The 25,500-nt window shown below is 43.1% G+C and overlaps 1 protein-coding gene across 6 annotated transcripts in view; it reads right to left on the reverse strand.

The window, feature by feature from the left end:
* The window catches only part of LOC114590891 (contactin-4), a 531,471-nt gene that overhangs the window by 106,705 nt on the left and 399,266 nt on the right, over positions 1 to 25,500 (reverse strand). For 5 of the 6 annotated variants that reach the window (XM_077925018.1, XM_077925014.1, XM_077925015.1 and 2 more), the window contains 2 exons: positions 20,038 to 20,140; positions 17,906 to 18,090 (listed from right to left, as the gene is read on the reverse strand). In XM_077925018.1, the coding sequence (XP_077781144.1) occupies positions 17,906 to 18,090; positions 20,038 to 20,140 (288 nt within the window). Of the gene's footprint in view, positions 1 to 15,946; positions 16,035 to 17,905; positions 18,091 to 20,037; positions 20,141 to 25,500 lie in introns of those variants that run through there. The other variant, XM_077925019.1, reaches the window with a different exon arrangement.

A 25,500-nucleotide genomic window follows, 5' to 3' on the forward strand; every position in this document is an offset into this window, starting at 1 on the left:
TGTTTCTTTAGCATAATAACCTGCCAGATAGGAGAATAAAAATGCTGCCCAGTCCTGGTATCAATTATGTTTGTACCTAAGAAAACAAATTTATCCTATATGCTTGCAAACTACATGCATCAGATTCCAACCTGCAGAAACCATAAGCACTTAGGTCTACTCTCGAGTCTAAAGTGCTTTGATGTGTAAACTATGAGAATTCAGAAATAATTTGCCATCTTGTTCCACGCTCTGTAGACAATGGGTGGTATTCAACCAAGTTTTACTCAGAGAAGTCCCCTTAACTAAGTTAGGTCTATTAATTTCAATGGGTGTACCCTGAGTAAACCTTGAATACCATCCACTCAGACTAGGGGATAGAAACACATCCCCATGCAACATATTTGAGAGGAAAATATATGAGCATAATCAAGCCAAAGTTAAGAACATTATGTGTCCCATTAATTGCAATGAAATAGATTTAACCACTTATTTAACTTGCTCGGGGAAATAAGTGGAACTTAAAACAGTCTCCCAGGGGATGTTTTCCCCCCTATAGCCTCCAAAGATATGTATTTCAAGTTTATAAGACTGCTATTACTTTGCTTTCAGATAACAAACACAAGTGACAGTGAATGTTCTGGGGACATCTCAGGCTGCCACATCAGAGAAACTAGACAGCTAAACTGTCCCTGGAATGGCAAACTACTGTGAGCCCCGTATAGAAGCTTCTGAGTCCAACAGATAATTGAGCTTAATGAATAGTGACTGAAATCTGCACACACAATTGTCCAAAGCTTAAAGAAATATGTATATTCTATGCCAGCAGAGGTCTCTATGAACCTGGGTATTTTACAATGCTGTGTCTCTCTATAATCAGATAAAACAATTTCAGATTTCTTCAACAAAGGACAACCACTTTTAAAATCCCCCAGGGGTTTAGATGAGATCAGAGGAAGGTTTGCAAGGGTAGAATTAAGCAGCAAAAGCTTGATAAACAAGAAGTGTCAGGTTGAATACCAACATGATGCTGCTACTTTTAAATCCATCTCTGCTATCAGCATTACTTGCTGATAAACCCAACAAGGAACAAGCAGCAAGGATCTTTTTTAATAGTTCAAGCTCCTTTGGGTGAATTAATTGAAATAGGAATTAAAGTTAATGGCAGCTGAACACCTAATTCCAAATGTACAGTACAGATTCTCCCAGATCTAGAAGAAAGATAACAAGAAGAAAAGAAAAGCTGAGGACACTTAGCTCAGAAACTTATATATGCCAAGAAAATAAGACTTAAAGAGATTCAGAGGTGGGGTGAGGTGGGGAGGGGTGAGAGAGAAACAGATTGACAAACATAATAAAAAATAAATAGGATACACCCCAAATTTTTCTTTAACAAGAAAGCAACACACTACAACTGACAGATTTAGCATCACACAAAGCTTATATCACCTCACTTCTTCAGTATTGTAAAGGACAATTCTAGAGACAACAAAAAAGATCTGCATAGAGCAGTGTTTCCCAACCTTTTTTGGGCAAAGGCACACTTGTTTCATGAAAAAAATCTCGAGGCACACCACCATTAGAAAATGTTTAAAAAATTAACTCTGTGCCTATATTGACTATATATAAACTTTTACTTATGTAAAAAAAATAAAAAAATAGTAACAGCATAGAAGGTAATGGTTAGGCCCTCTTCCAAATATGCTGGGTTTTTATTTGCAGGGACTGTTCTACATGGGAAAGCATTCAGCACTGTCATTCTCCCATCTGCCATCTGAATTGGTACTATTCTGGGTCAACTTACTCTGCTGCATGTGTAGATGAAAATGGCACCAAGTGTGGGGGAGGGGGCAGAACAGGTTTCAGATACAGGATATTAAGCATACACGTACTTCAGATTGAACTGGTTGCTTGCTTTGCAAGTTTTCATTTCCCAAATGACTGCCTTGGCAAGCGCAATACCTACCAGGCTCAAGGCTGGTCTCGCGCTGCCGCTTCCCGCGCTCTCAAGGACCCGGGAGGAGGAAGGCGTGAAGGGAATCCCGAAGGCGCGAAAACCTCGCGCATGCGCAGGCCTTCCGCCTGCGACAGCCCAGTAGGCCGGCTGAAGCGAGCGGCGATGGGATGTGGGAGGGAGCTCGCTCGCCGCCCCGCGTGTGCCTATGTGGGGCACGTTACAGCCCCGTGACGTCAGCGCCATGCAGGCAGCCAGGCAGGCAGACGGCGAGAGCCCTGCGCTGGGCGGCCTCTCCTCGCCGCCGCCCCGCCTCTCGCCGCCCGACTCACCCGCCTCCCTCCCACGGCACACCAGGCAACGTCTCGCGGCACACTAGTGTGCCGCGGAACACCGGTTGGGAAACACTGGCATAGAGCAAGATAATCTATGGATTCAAAGAGCTGCCTGAAGTTGCTTGTCAAAACATGCATTCTTGAGTCCAAGGCTATTTTTCAGCAAGTGTGAAGTGTACAATAAAAGGCATCCTTGTCTATAAAAGCACTATTACAACTCATGTTCTTGGGTGCATAAATTAACTTTTATATAATGAAAAAATACCTATTCTCAGCTTCAGTGATTTTGTTTTCCCCCACAAAACCCAACGACATATATGCCTTTGAGTCATATACCCAAAAGTTGTAAACGTTTATTTTTATCAGTATATAATTCACTTATTGCTGAATAAATGGAATATATAATTTCACTTCACTACTGAGAAGTCATAAGAAGAGGCCCAGTGGCTCATCTTGTCCAGCATCCTGTTCTCCCAGTGGCCAGCTGGATGCCTGTGGGAAACAAGGGAGCAGAACATGAGCACAAGAGCCCTCCCCCCTCCTGTGGTTTCCAGAAACTGGTACAGTGGTACCTCAGGTTAAGTACTTAATTTGTTCTGGAGGTCCGTACTTAACCTGAAAATGTTCTTAACCTGAATCACCACTTTTGCTAATGGGGCCTCCTCCTCCTGCTGCGCCACCAGAGCACGATTTCTGTTCTCATCCTGAAGCAACGTTCTTAACCCGGGGTTAGTGGAGTCTGTAACCTGAAGTGTATGTAACCTGAAGTGTATGTAACCTGAGGTACCACTGTAGCTGGAAGCATTGCTGCCTCCAGCAATGGAGGGAGAGCATAGCTATCATAGCTAATCACCATTGATAGCCTTCACCTCCATGAATTCAGAGTTGCCATATTTTGAAGAGTAAAGAAAAAAGGATGCTAGGACGACTCTCATTTTAAATACCCCTACTATTTGTAGGCTATAGAAGCTGTGATGTATTGCTGAGTGGGGCAGGAGAAGAGGAAAGCAAGTCTCCAGTTAGGTCTATATCTCATTCAGAAAATGTAGCCAGAGGCATTTTGGCAAATAATAATAATAAAAATCCATCTGGACAGAAATTTTACCCCTGGAAAAGAGGATGTGTCCTGGAAAAAGAGGACACATGGCAACTCTTCTAAAGCCATTCAAGTCAGTGACCATCACTGCCTCCTGGGAGATCGAGTTCTATAGTTTGACTATGCGCTGCATGAAGAACCACTTTCTTTCACCTGTCCAAAGTCCTCCAACATCAGTTTCACTGGATTTCCATGAGTTCTAGCATTCTGAGAGAGGGAGAAAAACTTTTCTCTATCCGCTTTCTCCACGTAATGTATAATTTTATAAACTTCTGTCATGTCATCTCTTACTTGTCTTTTCTCTAAACTAAAAAGTCCCAAATGCTACAACCTTTCGTCCAAAAGCATGAAATCTAATCAATACATTGCAGCAAAATCATTTCTTTAACCCATAAGAAAGCCTGGGAAAAAGTAACGAAAATTCTAGCAGCAAGAACATTTTCATCAAACAGGCCTAAAGATGGGGATCAACAACCAAGGAAACCTTCACCTTTAATCAAAACAAAAAAAATTCCTTCCAGTAGCACCTTAAAGACCAACTAAGTTAGTTCTTGGTATGAGCTTTCGTGTGCATGCACACTTCTTCAGATACCACATACAAGTGTGCATGCACACGAAAGCTCATACCAAGAACTAACTTAGTTGGTCTTTAAGGTGCTACTGGAAGGAATTTTTTTTGTTTTGACTATGGCAGACCAACACGGCTACCCATCTGTAACTTCACCTTTAATGTCACCCTCAAACCGCTTGCAAGGGAACTATTCGGAAGAGGCCCTCAGATGAAGACCAAAGGGTGTGGGTAGTTATCTATTGGGAGAACTCCAAAAGATATTGGGGGCCTGAGCTGCTGCCTCTTGCCTGTTGGCTCCCTTGGGAGATTGGCAATGGCATATCTGAAGGGAATGTGTGTTTATCTGTGTGGGAAAGGGAAGAGGGGAGGCAATTTTAGAAAGACACCCCTACCCCTAGTGAATATATTGTGATGAATTTGTAGAGGGGCCAGATCCCTCTAAATTCTTAAATTTAGTAAATGTTAGAATTTAGCTAATACGTGGAGTATTAAGGGAAAATACAGGCTGCACCTGTTTTCCTGTTCAGGAGATCAGCTGATAGAGGTGCCATTCAGAAACAAAGAGAGCAGAGTATTGGGTCGTTAAGGGCAATTGCCAATGCCAATATTGTCCCTCCCCTGGCTATGAGGAGCAAGAGGCTGCCAGAGTTACAGGGGGCAGGAATAAGTGTCCTTTTGCAGGATGTTTTTGAAAAAAGTAGAAATAAAAATAAATAAATAAAAATTTATACCCCACCCATCTGGCTGGGCTTGCCCAGGTGGGGAGAAAACTCCATGCAGACTGGCTGGGAAAGGCTGTACCCAGAGACTGGGGAGCATGGCTGGCTTCTGCTCTGAACCCAAGCCTACTTGAACTATGGGCGAAGCAACAGAAGACACTCTTGGGGTGTGATGTTCTGCACTCTCTCCAACAAGGCTCAGGTGTACATATGTGTAAACAAAGCCATATAGCTTAAAGGCACTACAGTCTCTGTTGTGCCTCACTCCAAAGGAAACACAAACCCTGGTTAAGAGCCAAGACCCCTGGAATCTCACTCAGCTCAGCAGAGATTGGGGTGACCCGTAGCAATATGTTAGGATCAAGACTATTATTATATATACAAGTGGGTGGCATATGCATCTATCTGGCTATAGCTGGGAACAGGATGCTATACTGTGCTGTGTGTGTGTGTCTGTGTGTGCAGTCATTCAACATGAGGGGTCTCGTGTGTGTGTGTGTGTGTGTGTGTGTGTGTGAGAGAGAGAGAGAGAGAGAGAGAGAGAGAGAGAGAGAGATGAGTGTATTACTTCATCTCTTTCTTTAGCTCCGATGAGCTCCCTTGCTTCCTAATGTTAGTAAGGGGAGAATGGATGCATCAACATGCATGTCTCCTGCTTTTGTGTGTCTATCTGTCCTGCTGGTCACGTGCCTTGCTGCCAATCTTTTCTTGTAAGGGGAAAGATGTTGGAGAGAGAGTGTGTGAAAGGCACTGAAATAAGATGTCTTATGTCTTGACAACCCAGCGGCATCTTGTGTAGAGGGTCGATCATTGGAAGTTCTTGATTTGCCACTGCTGGGATACCAGATGCATCTTTGCTGTCATATAGCAAGTGAATTTGTATGCTGTTTCCTAATAAACAATAAGATACATATCTCTGAACACCAGATGCTAAAGTATTCAGATGCTAAAGATGATTAAAATATTAACCGCTCAATAACTGATTGATAACTGATAACCTGATAACTGACATCTGTCCAGGTTTTAATTTGTCTGAATAAATTTAAGATTTATTTTAATTAATTTATGCCTGTTTTTATGTATACTGTGCTATTTATATGATGTTAGCTGCTCTGAGCCTGGCTCTGGCCGGGGTACAAATAATTTTTTTAAAAATTATTATTATTAAAGATAAAAATTAGGAATTGTGCACATGACACCTTGAGCCTTCCTTGAGAAACAGTATCACAGTGCGGGGACAAAGGTAATCCAATGAATGCTGAGTTAATATTGTATTTGCATTTTAATAAATCTCAGCTTTATGTAAATGCAAACTTATGCAAAACTGAATTGATAGATTTGTTTGGTTAACTGAAGAAAAATCTATTGATTAAATAATTAAAATTCCTTTAACTGCACTGCAGATCCAGTATTAACTGAAAGGGAAACTTTCACTAGAGCCATGGATATCATCAGGAAAGCTTTTGGCTACTTCAGTAGAAATAGGTCTGCCAGCAATGTAAACCTACTAAAAACCAACATTTTCCAAGTTTTGGATTGCTTCACAATGTCTCAGTCTATATGCATCTGTGTAAGCAAGGCAGGAAATTTCATTATACCAGTCACACCTCATAATGTTGCATACTCTTATCACACAAATGTTCACACCAAAGGAGTGAGGAATGAGCCACACTGACTTTTGTGAAACTACAGCCAGAGATATAATTGTTTCCTTTCCCCCTTTGGAATATATATATTTTAAACCACAGCAGTTCAAATGACTTCATTACTCTGATGCTGTTTTGCAAGATCAGGATCAGCTCTTTTAGAATTAGCTCAGATAGTTCCCATAAGCCTCATAAGGGGCTCCATTGTACTTCTAAATGAGATACAAACCTTTACTTTATTGCAAGGGATCACCAAGGTTAAATTCTGTGTTCAGGCAGACTAAAAATAGAGTTGAGGTTAGTGTACGTTTTTTCAGATGTACAGTATAGATGAGGATACAAAGCTTTGCCTGCTTCCTTCCCTTTTCAGTTCAGACAGTTCAACAAAAACATATAAAAGGGAAGGACAATATAAAACCATATAATTTGACAGTAATGGATCCTTACTATTTCAGAACATTAGGTTTGGTAACAAGCTGAGAGCTAGAATACTTAAAAGGAAAATACTTTTTCACAGAATCTCTGTGAGTGGGAACACCAGTCACAAAAATAATTTTGTACTAAGGACATCGTTGACCAAAAAACTGAAGCAATCTTGAGATGGAGAAGAAAATGTTGTAATGATGGCTGACTTCAATTACCCTCATACAGAGACTGGGTAAATGCATGCTTTAGTCACAAGAAAGAGGTAGAATTCCTAGAACATCCTAAAATACGGTGTCTTGGAACAGTTGATTGTGGAACTAACCAGAGGGGAAGTGTCCCCGGACTTAAGCCTAAGTGGCTTTTAGTTTGAAAAAAAGGCAACTGGTGCGCTCTCTCTCTCTCTCTCTCTCATAATAATAGACCATGGGTCAGGAGAGTTAGGACATATAAATTAAGCATTTTTTCATGCAACCTATAATTCATTTATGAAATTTGCTGCCACAAAGGTTGCTGGCAGCTACTAGATCAGGTAGATTTAAAAAGGTATTAATGGCTTTCATCCAAGATGGTTATATGCAATATCTATGTTCAGAAGCAGTACCTTCTAAGTACTATTTACTGGAGGGCAGAAAAGGGGTAGGGCTATTGCATTCATGTCCTGCTTATGAGTTTCCTGTAGGTGTCTGGTTGCCCACTATTGGCAACAGGATACTGAACTTAAGAAGAGTGCTACTGGACCAGACTTACATTCTTAATACTTTGAACTGTGTTGATAACATTACTAGTTATTGTGAGGTGCTAAAAGAAGTATAGGGACGCGGGTGGCGCTGTGGGTAAAAAGCCTCAGCGCCTAGGGCTTGCCGATCGAAAGGTCGGCGGTTCGAATCCCCGCGGCGGGGTGCGCTCCCGTTGCTCGGTCCCAGCGCCTGCCAACCTAGCAGTTCGAAAGCACCCCCGGGTGCAAGTAGATAAATAGGGACCGCTTACTAGCGGGAAGGTAAACGGCGTTCCGTGTGCTGCGCTGGCTCGCCAGATGCAGCTTGTCACGCTGGCCACGTGACCCGGAAGTGTCTCTGGACAGCGCTGGCCCCCGGCCTCTAGAGTGAGATGGGCGCACAACCCTAGAGTCTGTCAAGACTGGCCCGTACGGGCAGGGGTACCTTTACCTTTACCTTTAAAAGAAGTATGAGGGATACACATTAACAATTTAATTTCAAATATAGCCAGAAGTGGGCCTTTGAACTTTGTTGAAAATCTCACCTCCCCAAGTGAAACCTCTTTACCACCTGCAGAAATTTGTAATAGCAAATTACAAATAAAAGCAACCAAGGACATGAAACAGCTCTAAGATTTGTCTTAGATACCAGAGTCCTCTCTGTCTTTTAAGTGCTCCCTTCCAGGTGGCATTATATACCATATTTTTCGCTCCATATAACGCACCTGACCATAAGACGCACCTAGTTTTTAGAGGAGGAAAACAAGGGGGGAAAATTCTGAACGAAACAGTGGATGTATGATTTTTGTGGTTCATGCTGTGGCCACATAAATGTTATGTGATTTGATGGCGATTTTGGGGTAGCCCAGTGCAAAAATGCTGAGGATCCATGTGGATCTGTGCTTTGTAACCACATTTTTGCGCCATTGCGGCCCCACGAAACAGTGGATGTGGGGGTTTTTTTGGTGCAGACTGTAGCCATGGGCATGCTATGTGATCTGATGGAGAATTTGGGGTGACCCAATGCAAAAATCCTGAGGATCCATGTGCTTTTACCTCCCCCCTCCCAGGCAGCCTCCTTTATCTCTAGAGTCCCTTATCTTCCTCCCGATCCCTTGCCAATCAGCTGCTCAGCAGCTTTGTTTCAACACCCCCTTCCCTCTTTCAAAAAAAAAAAAAAAAAAAAAAGCACGATCTGCTTTTTGCCCCTGGGCAATTTGGCTCCAGAGACCACGCATTCGCTCCATGAGACGCACAGACATTTCCCCTTTTACTTTTTAGGAGGAAAAAAGTCCATCTTATGGAGCGAAAAATACGGTATTTGCAAGACAATCACAGGGGATAAACAAAGCATGTTGCTACATTTCAGTCAGGTCTGGGCCCTCTTGTGGCTTCTGAAGCAGCAGAAGCAAACAGGAATTTTCTTCCATCTTCCAAGCAGAGAGACAAAAACAAAAGTACCTGGCCAGTCTTAAAAGAGTCTGCGCCCTCCTTCCTCACACTATCCCAAGATGATTAAAGTGTACCAATGTTCTATAACCTAACTTGCTTTCCCTTCACACATGCTACTAGGCTAAGCTGTGAAACTGTACAATTGAGGTGGAGGAAAAGAGGCTGAATTGTTCACCCTGCGTCAACCTGTTTAACCATACTGAACATGAAGCCTGTTGATGCCACTGATTATATATATATATAGCGCAAAAGAAAACTAGAGTCAGCATAACAGCAACAAACAAGCAAACCTCTTTCAACAACTTTACTGAGTGCTGAATAATATGGTTGGTGACAAAAAAAGATAGTCTGGTTTATCTGCGGCAAGCAGGCAAATTTGAATTTCATCTTCCTTTGCTTTGTTTGCTATTCACAGAGGCAGATAACTCAGTTTAAAAGAGTAACACTGTTAGAGCCAGATTTTAATCTCCAGGGATGCATTATGATAGAACATTTCACAGAGAAAGGCTGTAAGTAAGTGACAAGTTTGATTTTCCATATCAAATATGTTCCAGTGTTCCTTTCTTTGAATGTGAACTTTTGACCCAGTAGAAACAACTTGGAAAAACAATGCCAGCATTGCAGTTTTCCCCCTCCCCATTATATATATATATATATATATATATTTGCTTTCGTAGATTTTCACGGGTATAGGTATGCAGGTTTTGGTGTCCTCGGGTGTCTTCCCGTGTAAAAGTTGGGGTGTCTAGGCGACGTTTCGACGAGGTCTCACTCGTCATCTTCAGGCTGGTGCTTTCGGCTTCTTGTTACTGGAACAGAGCAGGATCTCAGTGTTTGAGTTCCTATAAATACTGTTGAGGGGTGTGGTGTATAGCCTCCAATGTTCTGGGCCGAGAGGAAGTTCCCAGGCTAGTGTGCCTTTTCTTCTTTTGTTCCTTAGTTGCTTGAGGGATATCTTGAGTGATTTCTTGAGTGATATCCTGAGTACCACTTAGGTGGGTCATTAGGTGTGGATTAGTTGCTAAAGCCTTTGTGTCTTGACCTTTTGAACTTTGTGAAGAGTTTTTCTGAGAAGATGGCTGTAGTTGTGCTCTGGCTTGGCTTCGTGTATAGGGGCGAGCTGTGGTTTTGTGGCCTGTGCCAGCCAGATCTGTGTAGGGATTGCAGGGGGGTGCAGCATCCGGAGGTGCCATCATGGTTTGGCTACTGGATGGTGTCTGTAATTTATCTGTGGAGAGGGTCTGGGTTTGGGTCTGGTGTGGTTGATTGGTGATGGCGTTCTGTGTGCCTCTGGATCTGGTGTCAGTTTTTGTGGGGAGGGCTAATTTCCAGATGTCTGGCAAGCGGGATGTGTCGTCACGCTTGTTCATGTTGTGAGGGTGTTTCTCTATCTCGATGGCTTCCATGATTATTCTCTTGTGGTGATGTTCCATGTTAGAGAGCAATTTGGAATCTGCAAAATTAATTTCGTGTCCTGTTTCTTTCATGTGTTGGAAAAGAGAGGAAGTTTTTTCTTCTTTTTTGACGGCATTCTTGTGTTCTGCGATATGTGCATTTATTCGTCTGTTTGTTTGTCCAATGTACGTGGCTGGGCAGACTTTGCAGGGTATTTCATAGACCCCTTGGTTTTCCAACTGGATTTTATCCTTGGGGTTTCTGAGGATATTGGCTATCTTTTGGTTGGCGCAAAAGGCTGTTTTGATATTGTGTTTATGGAGGATTTTGCTAATTTTATCTGTAGTGCCCTTGATATAAGGAAGGAGGGCCATGCCATTGTTTTCTTCTGTGTCTTGGTTTTTGGGGGGTGTTTCTTTTTGGATTAGCTTCGTAACCCTGTTTTGCTGGTATCCATTGGCAATTAACACATTTGAGAGATTCTGTAACTCAGTTGTCAAGTGGTCTTTGTCAGCCAGGCGTTTGGTTCTGGAGATGAGAGTCTTGGCTACGGAGTTTATTTGTGCAGGGTGGTGGTGTGATTGTGCATGTAAGTAGCGGTTGGTGTGTGTTTTTTTCCGGTAGATAGTGTGTCCTAGGGAGCCATCAGGTTTTTTGTAGATTAGGACGTCAAGGAAGGGAAGTTGGTTGTTGGCTTCTATTTCCATAGTGAATTGTATTTTGGGGTGTAGGCTGTTGAGATGTGTGAGGAAGCTGTCCAGTTTTTCCTTCCCGTGTGGCCAAATTACAAAGGTGTCGTCAACATATCTGAGCCAAAGTTTGGGTTTGTGTTCTGACTTGTCTAAAGCATTGGTTTCAAAATGTTCCATGTACAGGTTTGCGATGACCGGTGAGAGGGGTGATCCCATAGGTGCTCCTTCTATCTGTTTGTATCTTTGTCCATTGTGGATGAAGTACGTGTTGGTTAGGCAGTGGTTGGTCAGGTCCAAGATGTATTCGGGGGGATTGTATTTGTTTTGAATGGCTGTCAAGGCTTCATTAATGGGCACTTGTGTGAAGAGAGATACAACATCGAAGCTCACAAGTAGGTCATTGGGATGTAGGTTTTGCTTCTTTATTGTTTCTATGAACTGGAAGGAGTTTGGAACGTGTGAAGAGATGGATTCTGCATAGGGCTGAAGTTGCTTGGCGAGAAATTTAGCGAGATTTTGTAGAGGTGAGCCTATGGAGCTGACTATTGGTCTGAGTGGTGTTCCCTCTTTGTGTATTTTGGGGAGGCCGTAGAGTTTGGGGCATCTGGATGATTTTTCTCTGGGGATGATTCTTAGCTGGATTTCTTCACTGATAGGAGAGGCTTTTATTTTGGATTTGGTGGTTTTTTCCAGATAGGTGGTGGGATCTGTTTTTATAGGTTGGTAGGTAGGGTCTTGGAGTAGATTTGATAGTTTTGCTTGGTAGTCCGATGTGTTCATCACAACAGTGGCATTACCTTTGTCTGCTGGGAGAATGATTATGTTGTTGTCTTTCCTCAGGTTGGTGAGTGCTTTCTGTTCTTCTTTGTGTAAATTGCTTCTGGGTGGTTTGCTGGAGCAGAGGATGTTGGTGACTTCAAGTCTGATTTTATTGGCTTCATCTGGGTTGATTTTGGTTAGGCTAGCTTCGACTCCGCATATGATGTTTTCCGTGGGGATGCGTCTCGGGGCGACTGCAAAGTTGAAACCTTTGGAGAGTACTTTGGTTTCAGTTGAGGTGAGGATCCTGTCTGATATGTTATGTACTGTTTGTTTCATGGGTTGTTGTGGAGGGTGGCTGGGCTTCTGGCGTTTCTCTAGTTTGTGGAGTTTGTTGGTGTGTGTGTCTGTCTTATGTGAGGTATGCACGTATCGCAGAACACAAGAATGCCGTCAAAAAAGAAGAAAAAACTTCCTCTCTTTTCCAACACGTGAAAGAAACAGGACACGAAATTAATTTTGCAGATTCCAAATTGCTCTCTAACATGGAACATCACCACAAGAGAATAATCATGGAAGCCATCGAGATAGAGAAACACCCTCACAACATGAACAAGCGTGACGACACATCCCGCTTGCCAGACATCTGGAAATTAGCCCTCCCCACAAAAACTGACACCAGATCCAGAGGCACACAGAACGCCATCACCAATCAACCACACCAGACCCAAACCCAGACCCTCTCCACAGATAAATTACAGACACCATCCAGTAGCCAAACCATGATGGCACCTCCGGATGCTGCACCCCCCTGCAATCCCTACACAGATCTGGCTGGCACAGGCCACAAAACCACAGCTCGCCCCTATACACGAAGCCAAGCCAGAGCACAACTACAGCCATCTTCTCAGAAAAACTCTTCACAAAGTTCAAAAGGTCAAGACACAAAGGCTTTAGCAACTAATCCACACCTAATGACCCACCTAAGTGGTACTCAGGATATCACTCAAGAAATCACTCAAGATATCCCTCAAGCAACTAAGGAACAAAAGAAGAAAAGGCACACTAGCCTGGGAACTTCCTCTCGGCCCAGAACATTGGAGGCTATACACCACACCCCTCAACAGTATTTATAGGAACTCAAACACTGAGATCCTGCTCTGTTCCAGTAACAAGAAGCCGAAAGCACCAGCTAGTGTGAAAAGACACACTAGCCTGGGAACTTCCTCTCGGCCCAGAACATTGGAGGCTATACACCACACCTCCTCACAGTATTTATAGGAACTCAAACACTGAGATCCTGCTCTGTTCCAGTAACAAGAAGCCGAAAGCACCAGCCTGAAGATGACGAGTGAGACCTCGTCGAAACGTCGCCTAGACACCCCAACTTTTACACGGGAAGACACCCGAGGACACCAAAACCTGCATTCCTATACCCGTGAAAATCTACGAAAGCATATATATATATATATATATATATATATATATATATATATATATTTCTTATATTAAAAAAAAGGAAAGATTAAAGATGTTACCATTCAACTTTTGTCACTAATGCAGGATATTATATGAGATCTTATGACAAGCTGTTTTCAGAATGACAGGTCTGGAATGGCTATTTTGATGAAACTTGGGGAACATTTTCGTGGTTTGCATTTTCAAATTTAAAAGGCAGCTGAAGTCAAGTTATTCCTGTAACAGAACACTCCAAGTTATACACTGATCACCTTTAACAGCAGGCTAGTGGGGCATCACCTCTAGACAAGGTTAACTTTAAAAGTAAAATACAGGGATAAAGTCTAAGCTGAGACTATTTTCCCATTTGTAAACCACTTTGAGGATTTTAAAGAAATATATACAATTAAATTGTATATAAATTTTATGAAATAAATAAAATAAAATGTAGCCAGTGCTAATGTGAAATGTCAACACGATTCTGTTCTGGCCTACATTATTTTATTTTATTACCTTTATAGAATTAATCAGTTGCCTTTTCATTTAAGTACAAGCGTGAACCAACTTATAAGTGTAAGAAGAAATCAAAGTTGATTAAGAAACAGATCCAAACCTTAGGTTTTCTGATGCTGATGAACTACAACTCCCATCACCCCAGTCAGAATGGCCAATGGCAAAGGATGGTGGGAACTGTAGTTTAACAACATCTAAAAACGAAAGGTTGGGAAAGGCAGATCTGATGAATGCTCAACAAGTACCGTATTTTTCGCTCGATAACACGCACCTGACCATAACACGCACGTAGTTTTTAGAGGAGGAAAACAAGAAAAAAAATATTCTAAACTAAACAGTAGATGTATGATTTTTGTGGTTCATGCTGTGGCCACAGACATGTGATCTGATGGTGAGTTTGGGGTGACCCAGTGCAAAAATCCTGAGGATCCATGTGGATCCGTGCTTTGTAACCACGTTTTAAGTGAAAGCACGTTTTAAGTGGGGAGGGAAGGAAAAGCACTCAATGGACAAGGAGCACGCGTGGGGTGTGTGGAGAAGGAGCTTTTCTGTGAGCTGAGCGGGGAGGGAAAGAACACTGTTGCTTTAAAGGTATACTTAAGGTATTTGCCCTGTGGCTGGGGTTTTTTCCATTTAACAGTTTGCAGCCTTTTAATTCTGCTCCTTGTTTTGAGGCAGAATAGATTTGAGCAAGTGAAGAGGACTTGGATTGCAGGGGATTCGCCATTAGCTGTGTAAAAGCACTCCTCCTTGCAGCCTGAGTGATAAGCAGCCACCAGCAGCAATAGAATGGAGCACAAAAAGCGGTAGGGGCACTAGGACCCAGACAATGCTCAAATCTATCCTGCCTGAAAACAGCTGAGAAGCGGGGGATAGCCTTTTTTTTTACTTCCTGGTTTTCACTGCGCTTGTGGCTCAGAGCTCCAGGTTGGTTTTTTTGTTGTTGTTTTTTGCTGCTGGTTGCTTAAATTTTATCCTTCCTGATCCAAGCCCTCCTGTCCCTCTGCAGCCTCATTGCTCCGTTTAGAGAGCGGGCGGACCTTTGCTAGCTGAGGCTGCAGCAGCTGTTGCTGGCTACTTTAAAAGCGCTTGGTGGCTTTGAACTGCCTGCCTTCTCCCAGCTCGCTATGGCTCCCGTCTGTCCCTCCTCCCCTGTAAGCGGCTGCTGCCCGCTTTGCTGCCATGCCTCTCCTTCCCTCCCTCCTCCTCGGCTCCTCCCCCTCCTCCTGGCTGCAAAGCAAGCAAAGCTAGAGCCATGCAAAGCCCTGCAAGCGGCTCCCGCTTTGCTTGGCTGACGGCAGCCACGGCTCCGATCCAGTGCATTCGCTCCTTAACACGCACAGGCATTTTCCCTTACTTTCTAGGAGCAAAAAAGTGTGTGTTATGGAGCGAAAATTACGGTAGATTGTCTGGAGGGATCCTTAGATCAAAAGAGAATGTATTGTTGATGAATCCAAAAGTGGCATTCCTACATGCACACTTATCTGGGTGGAGGGAGGTTAACCCTCATTGAACGTGGTCTGAACAACTTCTCAATAAACAATGTTCACTCAGTGGAACAGAGGAGGAAAGGGGAAAAAAGTAAGCCATGATTCAGAAAGTGAGAGAAAGGAAACAGGAACGAGCAAGGTGATAAATAACAGTACTATGCAAGTTAAATGGAGAACTAAGATGGTTCGTGGGACTGTCGAAAGTGGAAAACACACAAGATGGAGGAAAACACAACTTAATACGCTCCCCCCCCCCAATTGATACTGATCTGCCACAAGGAGTGGGGAAAGTTAAGAAATCCATTTGAGAAAGAAACAGGATTAGTGGTATCAAGGGAAAGATATCGAAGTTTCTGTTAATGTGAATAAAGAAAAAGTATTAAAAAGGAAAAGGTCACAAATCACAACAGGTTTATTAACTGCTACTAATAAACAAACCAGACACTGCCAAAACAACAAGGGAGACAGCGCAAAGGAGCAGTATGAAGCTAGGATTTGCAGAAATGATTAAAAGTAGAAAGATGAAAATAGCAAGCAGCATGGCTGATAGCAATCAAGAGAAGCCCAGCAACGACAAACCGATTTTACGGCACCTCTGTGTTTCATAGGTCCTTGCTGTCACCATACAATCCAGCACATAGGTATCAAATGGAGGCCAGGGAACCTCCTCCACCTCCTCCACCACTGGTAGAGCAGGGTGGAGAGGTAGAGGAGATTCCAGGTGGCAAAGGAACAGGCTGCAATACCTAGTGGCTTGGGAGGGTGATCCTGCAGCTGAGAACTCTTGGGAACCGGCAGAGAATATCCAGGCACCGGACTTACATGCGTGATACCCCCACAAACCCAAACTCCACAACTGGAACTCAAGGAGATATTTGCGGAGACTGATGAGGAAGAGGAAGACTTTTTCGGGTTTCAATCCTCAGAAGAAAGTGAGAGCAACACAGATGGGGGGAGGTCTTAGAAGGGTGTGTGTGATGTCATGGGACTGCCAGAGAATGCTGGGGAGGAGCAGGAACAGGAAGAGGGAGATGGGCAGGAAGTGGCGATTGAGGAAAGAGGGGAGAGCCAGGAGGTGGAAGGCCTCTCAGAGGCTGAAGCAGAGCCCCAGCACCGCACAGGAAGTTCTGGCACCGATAGTGAGGCAATGCCTGTTCTGTCTGCCAAGGAGAGGAGAGAGTTAAAGAGGAGGGGGGAGAGGCATCACATGAAACTTCCCCGCCTTTTCTGTTGGAGGAGAAGCCAGCAGAGACCAGTCCCAGAATCTGAACTGGAGGATTCAGATGTATGATTGTAATGTGCTGCCTGTACATAGGTAAAATAAAGAACTGTATATATCTCTGAGTGAGCAGAGGTGCTTATTGCGAAGAGCATACCAAGCCATCACACTATCCCAACAACTTTAAGGAAACTTGGAACTGGCTAGGTCCAAAGAACTCTAGAATGTAGTTACAGTGGTACCTCGGGTTAAGTACTTAATTCGTTCCGGAGGTCCGTTCTTAACCTGAAACTGTTCTTAACCTGAAGCACCACTTTAGTTAATGGGGCCTCCTGCTGCCACCGCGCCGTGGGATCCCAATTTCTGTTCTTATCCTGAAGCAAAGTTCAGAAAGCACTATTTCTGGGTTAGCGGAGTGTGTAACCTGAATCGTATGTATCCTGAAGCATATGTAACCCAAGGTACCACTGTATTTGCCTTTCTTCTGGGCCCTCTCATGCTAATTGGCATTTTATGGTGGCAGGACCTGGGGAGAAGGAGGTCTAGAGTAAAGATTTGCAGTAGGGTTTCAGTGATTTTTGGTGGGAAGGGGGCTGGGTTGAAGCAAAATATGACATTTTGTGGGGGGGGGGTATGTAAAGGAACAGTTTTCAGAGGAAAAAAAGGGAGTGAATCCATTGAAAAAAATTACCTTTGTTGAAAAATCAGGATCTCTCTCCTTGTTCTCTTGTCAGGAGAGGTGAAGGGGATTGTGCTGTGAATTGCAACCTTTAAAGTAGTTGCAACAGCCACTTTAGAGGAGGCAATCCATTCTGCAATTGGGAGAGCATGACCCTACTTCTCTCTTGGCAAGAGGAGGAGGGCCAAGCTGCACATGCTCAGTCTTGACGGCCTTCTCTAAAGCGTCTGGTGCACTGCTATGCACAACATTACCCTCAGTCTCCTTTCAAGAGAGGAAGAAGAGAACAAATCCTTAAAGGATCTGTAGCAATGCAAACTTTTTCAGTCTTGTTCATATAATCTGCAGGGACGTATACAGAAAAATCCCATAATTACTTTTACACAAGAATGAGTCCCAAATTCCATGTGATACAGAGGGGGGGAAAGGGCCATTGAGATTAAAAGCTAGCCAGAAATGAAAACTCTAAATCTGAGGCCAAAACAGCCATCGTTTTTCAGAAGAGCATGTGGTTTTTCTTCCAGATGCAGCAGGAGAAAGACAGATAAATTGCTTTACAACTGCGTTTTACATCTTCCAGACCAATCTCCTTCTTACAACGTACGTTTTCATTTCTCCCTCACTTCCCAGCCTCAATCAATATGCCCGTCTCAGAGGTTTTTATTTTATATAAAATTACACTTGCTGAGCAGTCCTATTTGCAAGACAAATATGAAGAGAAAAATCAACATTGACAGTGCAACAAAGCATTTACCACATTTTGGCCTCAGCTATAATGAAAAACAGGTGAGTAAATAATCAGGGTACCATAAAACGTCAGCTGGCCTCTGGCCACGTTCTTCCCTCTCACATTTTCAGCCACGCATTCGTACAGGCCAGCATCTTCCTGCTGAAAGTTTGGGATTTCAAGGATGCTGCTTGATTTGTGCCTCCGAGCTTTTTTTGGGATCTGTTTTCCATCGGCTCTTCTCCAGGTGATCGTAGGAACCGGGCTGTTTATCAACAACAGAAGGGAGAAAATCCTGATGGTAAAGGCTGCATTCTTTTAATTGCGCTGCTACAGACAGACAAGTTCATTTATATATATAACACATCATTGCAAATACAGCCACAAAATGACTAGCCCCCCCCCCAAAGCATTTGTAGCAATAACTGTCAGGAGTTCAGCCTACACTCGAGTAGGACCCTGGCAGAGACACATGCCCGACTGTTTGCGTAACAGAGCTCAGCAACTCAGCATTTTGGCTAATCTACTTTATTTACATATAAACACACACGGAGCACTGCAACATGGCTCCCTCTCTTTCTAGCATCAGACAGCAACGAGAAAAAGAACAAAGGACAATTGTTCAATTTTACGGAACACAGTAGCAAAAACATCCTGTCTCCGTCACTTCCCACTCTGTGGAGTCAAAACATACACCGTCATGTTTAAGATAACAATCCCATGACTGCAATCATGGAGCAGGAATTCTAACAATAACTAGTTATAATATCTGTGATGTAAGAGGGGCCCAGTGTTTTCAAAGCTGCCCAACCTAATTACGGGAACCTCAGAAAAGGCTCACTTGGCACAGAAGCTCTGGAAGCCTAAGGAATGCCCTCACAAGATCTCGTGGGACAATTCAAGTCTCTGCAAGATCTCACAGAAGCATCCGAGCAAGCAGGACTCTGCCCCCTCTTGTCCCAAGTCAGGTGGTGAGTTTAAAAGCCCCTTTTCCACTGGATAACCCAAGTGGACCAAAACTCTCTGCCTTACTTACAGGGCAAGGCCCACTCAGCATGCTGGCTCTTGAGAGTGCTGAGGATGCTCTCTCTCCCCACAACCTGCTGGCCACAGGGCAGCTCCAAGGGTTTGACCACACACAATTTTTGGGTATACATGTTACTGTTGGAACACCCCCCCCCCCCAAATAAGATGAGTGATTACTGCATGCATTTATATGAACAGCCTTGCTGGATCAACACAAAGATCTCTCCACCGCATCTTGTTCAGCAGCCAGTTTGCTGTATCTAGATTTTCACAAGCAAAGGCATAAAGGTAATGGCCTACACAGTTCACTCACACCAGTGGAAACTTGGGAGTCACAGATCATAGAATCACAGAATCATAGAGTTGGAAGAGACCACAAGGGCCATCGAGTCCAACCCCCTGCCAAGCAGGAAACACCATCAGAGCACTCCTGACATATGGTTGTCAAGCCTCTGCTTAAAGACCTCCAAAGACGGAGACTCCACCACACTCCTTGGCAGCAAATTCCACTGTCGAACAGCTCTTACTGTCAGGAAGTTCTTCCTAATGTTTAGGTGGAATCTTCTTTCTTGTAGTTTGGATCCATTGCTCCGTGTCCGCTTCTCTGGAGCAGCAGAAAACAACCTTTCTCCCTCCTTTTACCAAAATTGTCCCCTGTGGTCCAAATCTATACTACAGGTTGGTATAATGGCATTATGATACTTCCTTTATATTAAATACCTTCCCCACTATTTCCAACATTGAATTTTCCTTTTTCACTGCTATAACATGTTGACTTTCCACTGAGTAACTCACTATGACATCAAGTTTTTGTTTTCTAAGCAGCTGCAGCCAAAGTAGGTATTATCAACTGATACATTAAGGTCCCCACCCCTGCTGGTGGGGGAGTGGGGTTGTTCTGAGGTGCATCAGATTCATGCACCAAACTTCATCAGTAGCTGTCCAAGTGATCATAATTCGAAGTAACAATGTACATGTGTATTTGCATAGCAAAACAAAATGAAAAGTCCACAGAGCATGACTGGTCAAACTGAGAGGGGCTTGAATGAGCGCTGTAAGCCAGGAGAGACAACATCACAGTTAATGGAGGTTGTGCGAAGCGGAAAACCCACAATTTACTTGATTTTGCCCTAACAACCTGCAAACTGTTTTAGTACAGCAGAATGAGTGAATGGCGAAAACTTACTTTCCCAGCGCAAAGCATTCCAGTCTCACAGTTGTTCCTTTCGCAGATGGAACCATTTCTGGGAACTGCACTTCTATTTTCGGCTCATATTCGCCCATCACTCCTGTGAACATATAATGGATGCTAAATTGGCTTGAATTCTGCATTACATATCCCCAAGTATGCCTGAGTTAACCCAGGGCAGTTTTGTACATCATTACGTGCCCAATTAATCTGTTCATTTCAAACAGGACCCTCGTCTCCAACAGCCACACACTGTGAGGCTCCCTTTCCCTATTTACTTCCAGAGGAAAATTTGTTTTGCAGCTCTCAGCCATCTGCCTAAGATTACATCTCATCATGGCTCTTTGCTTTTTCATTTTTCTGCATTCTTCTTGTGAAAGGAAAGTGCTAATAAAGTACAATCAATGCCTTTTGGAGAAAGCAATGCAGAGCAAACAACTCTTGATAAAGCACTGCCAGCTAACCAAAGCTCCTATTAACTTTTAGGGTGCAATATCCTCTAAGGTGCTACAGCGGTTGTGTAGTTTGCTTAAATTTTACTGTGTTAGTAATTTGACCATTACATCAAAGCAGTTGTTTTATTTTTTTTAAAAAATCGTATTAAATAATGCACATAAAAAGTCATTCTGTTTATACTAAATCAACACTTTTCTTACAAACCGAGTAGCTTCCATAAACCATTAAATACAGTCAAAAACATATATATATATGGTATCATAATTCAATTCTTCTTTCTGAACATTCATTCTTGCCCAGCTTCAATAAGACTAAATATTTATGCACGGTAGAAGTTAGGGAAGCCTGTGGCTATAAGAAAGTAATAGCTGCATGTGAATTAGATTCAGAATGACCACCTTTGGGAATGTAATTCAGTGGTCAGCTGGATAGCCTCTGGCTACCTGTGCCTTGGGATACGGTCCGCTATTTAGACAATGTGCTGCTACAGGTTTTGCCTAATTGCCCTCTCTTTGCTGGATGACTGGCTCATAGTCCAGGTGGCAAGTTGATGTTTCATCAATGGAAACTAATGACAGTAGAGGTAATATCGGTGGATTGCTCTCCTGCTGTTGAAATTAAATACCAAGTCAAGTTTGCAGGAGGCAATAGTCCTGCAGCTGAAGAACGGGGATAACTAAAAGAGGCAGAAACACACAGAGAGGGCTGACAGTTTCACAGATGGGTGTTAGTAAGAAACTGGGCTGCAGAAGTCGCAACTCTCATGCACTGTGCTTATTTGGGTATATCTCATTTCACAATGCTTTGCTTTGCTTTTATATGCTAAATCATGGTCCCACAGTCAGGTACTTATAGCTGTTCTTACTGTCCCTTCCTTGCTGTGTGCATAGAAAAGAGAGCACTCCACATCGAATCCCAAAGGCGCTATTACGTGGCTTGTAGTTTTCTTCTTGTTCTACTGCCAGTACTTCTCCAACAACAATGATGGTGATGGCGCCAACAAATTCCTACTGCTGCTACCACCGTGATTGACTATTGATAACAATAGCAAGCTAGATGCTCAGCTGAACAGACAATGGCATGATTCCCCAGGCAAGGAGGGGGACAAAAAGAGAACAGAAACATCCAGCTAGTAACAGGTGAGAGAGTGACATGAAACAAGCAGGTTTAAGGATTTGAAGGAGAAAAGGCATGGGGCATAATGAATGGGGAAGAGAAGAATTTGCTGCACCTTGTAGCCTCCTCTCATAACCTCAAATGATACATTTTCCAAGTAAGCATTCGGAGATTCTCATTAACTGTTGTGCATAGACTCCTGCTGCTGCACACAATGATCCGTAGGCTATACAGTGGTACCTCTAGATACGAACGGGATCCGTTCCGGAAGCAAATGTAAATAGCGACGGCACGTCTGTGCATGCACGCGTCGCTTTTCGCCACTTCTGCGCATGCGCAAGTGGCGAAACCCGGAAGTAACGCGCTCTGTTACTTCCGGGTTGCCGCGGAGCACAACTTGAACACGCTCAACCCGTGGCGCATTCAACCCGAGGTATGACTTTATATGTATCTATAGACTATATCTGTAGGCAATCTTTAGTTGGGTATGGAAAGGAAATAGGGAATCCCTGATCCCCTCCTAAAATAATACACAGAACATGAGCGGGGGGGGGGGGGCGGGAGCACCAGCTTCTCCTGAGCTTCCTTCTTCCCAAACATGGTTGGGATTGTTTATGTATGCTATCTGCATGTGCATAACTAGAAATGAGTGCACAAAATCTATGCAGCCATAGATTTCATACCACGGGGCAGCCAATGTATCTAGACCTTCGCTGGTTGAGGAAGTAAGATTTCACCTGCCTCAGGATCCCTTCTTTTCCTGGAACCTTGAGTAATTCGTATCAAGTATCCTGTGTTTAGTGGTGGACCTTGGGGCTTCAATTTCAGTGGTGCCCTATGCAATGCCAAAATTCAGTGGCCCCCCGCCCCCCGCCTCTCACTTTCCATTATGCATTATAGTTGTGGTGCCCAGTGCGACCAAACCAATTGTACTCCTCTAAATCCGCCTCTGCTGTGCTGCCCTAGGGGAGACCGCTCCTAAGTTTTAGAACTGTCATAATTGCTAAATAGATTTCCTACAACTCTGATATATAAAGTGCAACGTGGTGCAGGTTTAGAAATAAATATATAGAGAGACCCCTTTTCCCTCAAACATCCAGATAAGGAAATGCTTTTATTATAAACACAGCTTTCTCAGAAGGAATGTGCGTTGATGTTGATATGCATGCAACTTTTACTGTCTATACTGCTTCAACACAATAACAGGTTGCCTTTCCCCCCATTCACTTAGCTTCAAAGACACTCCTTCTGTACGATATAAAGTGCAGCTGCCACATAAAATCAGTCATCTAAACAAACTATGCTAAGGATACTTGTATGGATAGCATTCTAAACAGCCAGGGAACACCAGTCACTGTCAGTATCCTGTTTCTTTCAACATGCTTTCCAAAGGCAGCATATGTTTCCCCAAGCTTTTCAGCATTCATCATTTCAAAGTACCAAAAAAAAAAGCAAGGGGGGGAAAGCGCAAAACCAGTGCTGCAAGCAAAACATGTGATAGCCCAACACAGACTTAGACTCTAGGAGCCTGCAGACAGAGTGCAAACAAACAGGCCACATGGTTGTGGAAATCTACAAAAAATAAAAGAGAGAGCAGGAGATCAAATTATACACTGCAGTCTGCCTACTTGTCTATTCTCCCCTCCTATCCACACAGCAGAATTCATCACGTTATGAGAGTGCTGTGAGAATGTGAATGGTGAGACCTCAATGATCTCTACAAACTGGGCAAATGGACAGTAAATAGTGAAATGCAAATTCAGTGCAAGCAAGCCTAAAGTCATGCGCACTAGGGGGGGGGGGGATAATTGCACATATATGTTCAGGGGTCTGAAGCATGTGACCAAGAATGAGACCTTGGAGTTGTGAGTATTTCAATGAAGATGTTGACCTAGTAATCTGTGAAAAAGTTAAATTCCATGTTGGGATATCATTAGGAAAGAGGCTGAAAAGAAAACTGCCAATCTCTCTCAATTTTAGTGTAACAGAAAATCTCCTAATGGCCACCCCCAGCAGCTTCATCTAGAAATTGGCCTGCGGATAGCATTTTGTGGATAAAATTGCTAATAACCGCTGTTATTGCAAAGGACTTTCCAGAGGTCTCCAGAACACCATCTAGACCTGTTGAGTTGGATGAATTTAATTTCCAGTAGTAAGGCTCTTGACTCTCATGACTCATAAAAACAAGCAGGGAGGGGATGTGCCAGTGAGGTGAGTGTTTAATAATAATAATAATAATAATAATAATAATAATAATAATAATATGCCACCCATCTGATTGGGTTGCTGCAGCCACTCTGGGAGGCTTCCAACAAATTATAAAACCACAGCAAAGCATCAAACATTAAAAACTTCCCTAAACAGGGCTGTCTTCAGATGTCTTTTGAAAGTCAGATAGCTGTTTATTTCCTTGACATCTGATGGGAGAGAGTTCCACAGGGTGGGGGTGACTACCGAGAAGGCCCTCTGCCTAGGTCCCTGTAACCTCACTTTTCGCAATGAGAGAACCACAGAAGGTCCTCAGAACTGGATCTCAGTGACTGGGCTGAACGATGGGTATGGAACTGCTCCTTCAGTTATACAGGGCCAAAGCCATTTAGGACTTTAAAGGTCAGCACTAACACAGGTGCAGCAGTGGATGTGCTAGGCTGGTGTATGGCCTTGGTAATGAACAGGATGTGAGCCAGCAAACTGAAGTTTAAACCAGGTAAGAGTGAGGCACTGTTAGCACAATCAGAAAGTGCTCCTTAAAATCTATGTCCCCTGCTTTAAAAACAAACAAAAAACCCACCTCTTTATTCGCACAATGTTTCTCTTGATTACTATAGACACTAATTGAGGAGTGTCTGAAAGTATAAGGGGCAGATTGTAAAAATGAAGTCCAAACATAAAGACAATTCTTGCTAGGAAAAACAAGTGCATAGAGTATTTTTTAAAAAGAAAAAGAAAAAAGTTTATACTACACAGATTGCCTTTTATATACTTCTCGTAACAATGAAATAAATACCATCTCTATAGAGGAGTCACAAACTGGCCTTATATTGATCCAGGGAACAAAGTCTACTTTTACCATTGCTTGGCTGCCCCCATTTATATTCCCTGCAGAGAAAATGCTACCTGGTATTGAAAATGCTTGACCAATGGGTTAAGGAACATTTTCTGATTGTGCCATACAATATAAAGAAACAGCCCAATTTAAGGAAACAAGAGAATAAACTATTGCTTTCAGGAAGCACTAAAGTAACATCTGAAGATTTATATTTTAGGAGCCTTGAGAGGCAACTTAGAGTGCACAACAGTTTGTAGATGTCATGCCTTGCACAAAGGCTGAGGTGGGAACAGGTGAGAAGAGGGGGCACACATTTAACAGAGCCATTGGCATTTTACACAGCTTTCCACAGCTTCTTCTAGATGCCAAGTAGCTACTTTTCCAATATCCTCGAGGAAAATAAGTAGGGGTTGTTTTCAAGTAAGTTTTGTTCAGAGAAACTGAAATTAATAAGTTTGACTAGTCAGGGTCATTAATTTTAATAGGTGTAATCCAAGTAAAACTTAATTGAATTCCAAAATATCACCCTATCTATCCAAAATCCCTACAAACTCTTATGCCAACATTGTATGGCAACAGTTCCAAGCTGTTATCTGACATGGGACAAAAGCTGTCATTGCCACCAATGGCAGCTTCCCTGCATTGCCACATCACAGCTTTGTAGCGCAATTTTTCATTAGGACCACGGTGTGGGAGAAAAAGGTTTAAAGAACCTACCATTGCACCATGCCTCTAATCATGATCTCACACACATATAACTGCTATTTTTTAAAGGGGAAAAACATACAGAAGGACAGATTGGGCATTTAATGTAATATGTAGTCTAGTCTTTATTCTCT

This window comes from Podarcis muralis, chromosome 2, assembly GCF_964188315.1.
Source record: "Podarcis muralis chromosome 2, rPodMur119.hap1.1, whole genome shotgun sequence".
Lineage (NCBI taxonomy): Eukaryota > Metazoa > Chordata > Lepidosauria > Squamata > Lacertidae > Podarcis > Podarcis muralis.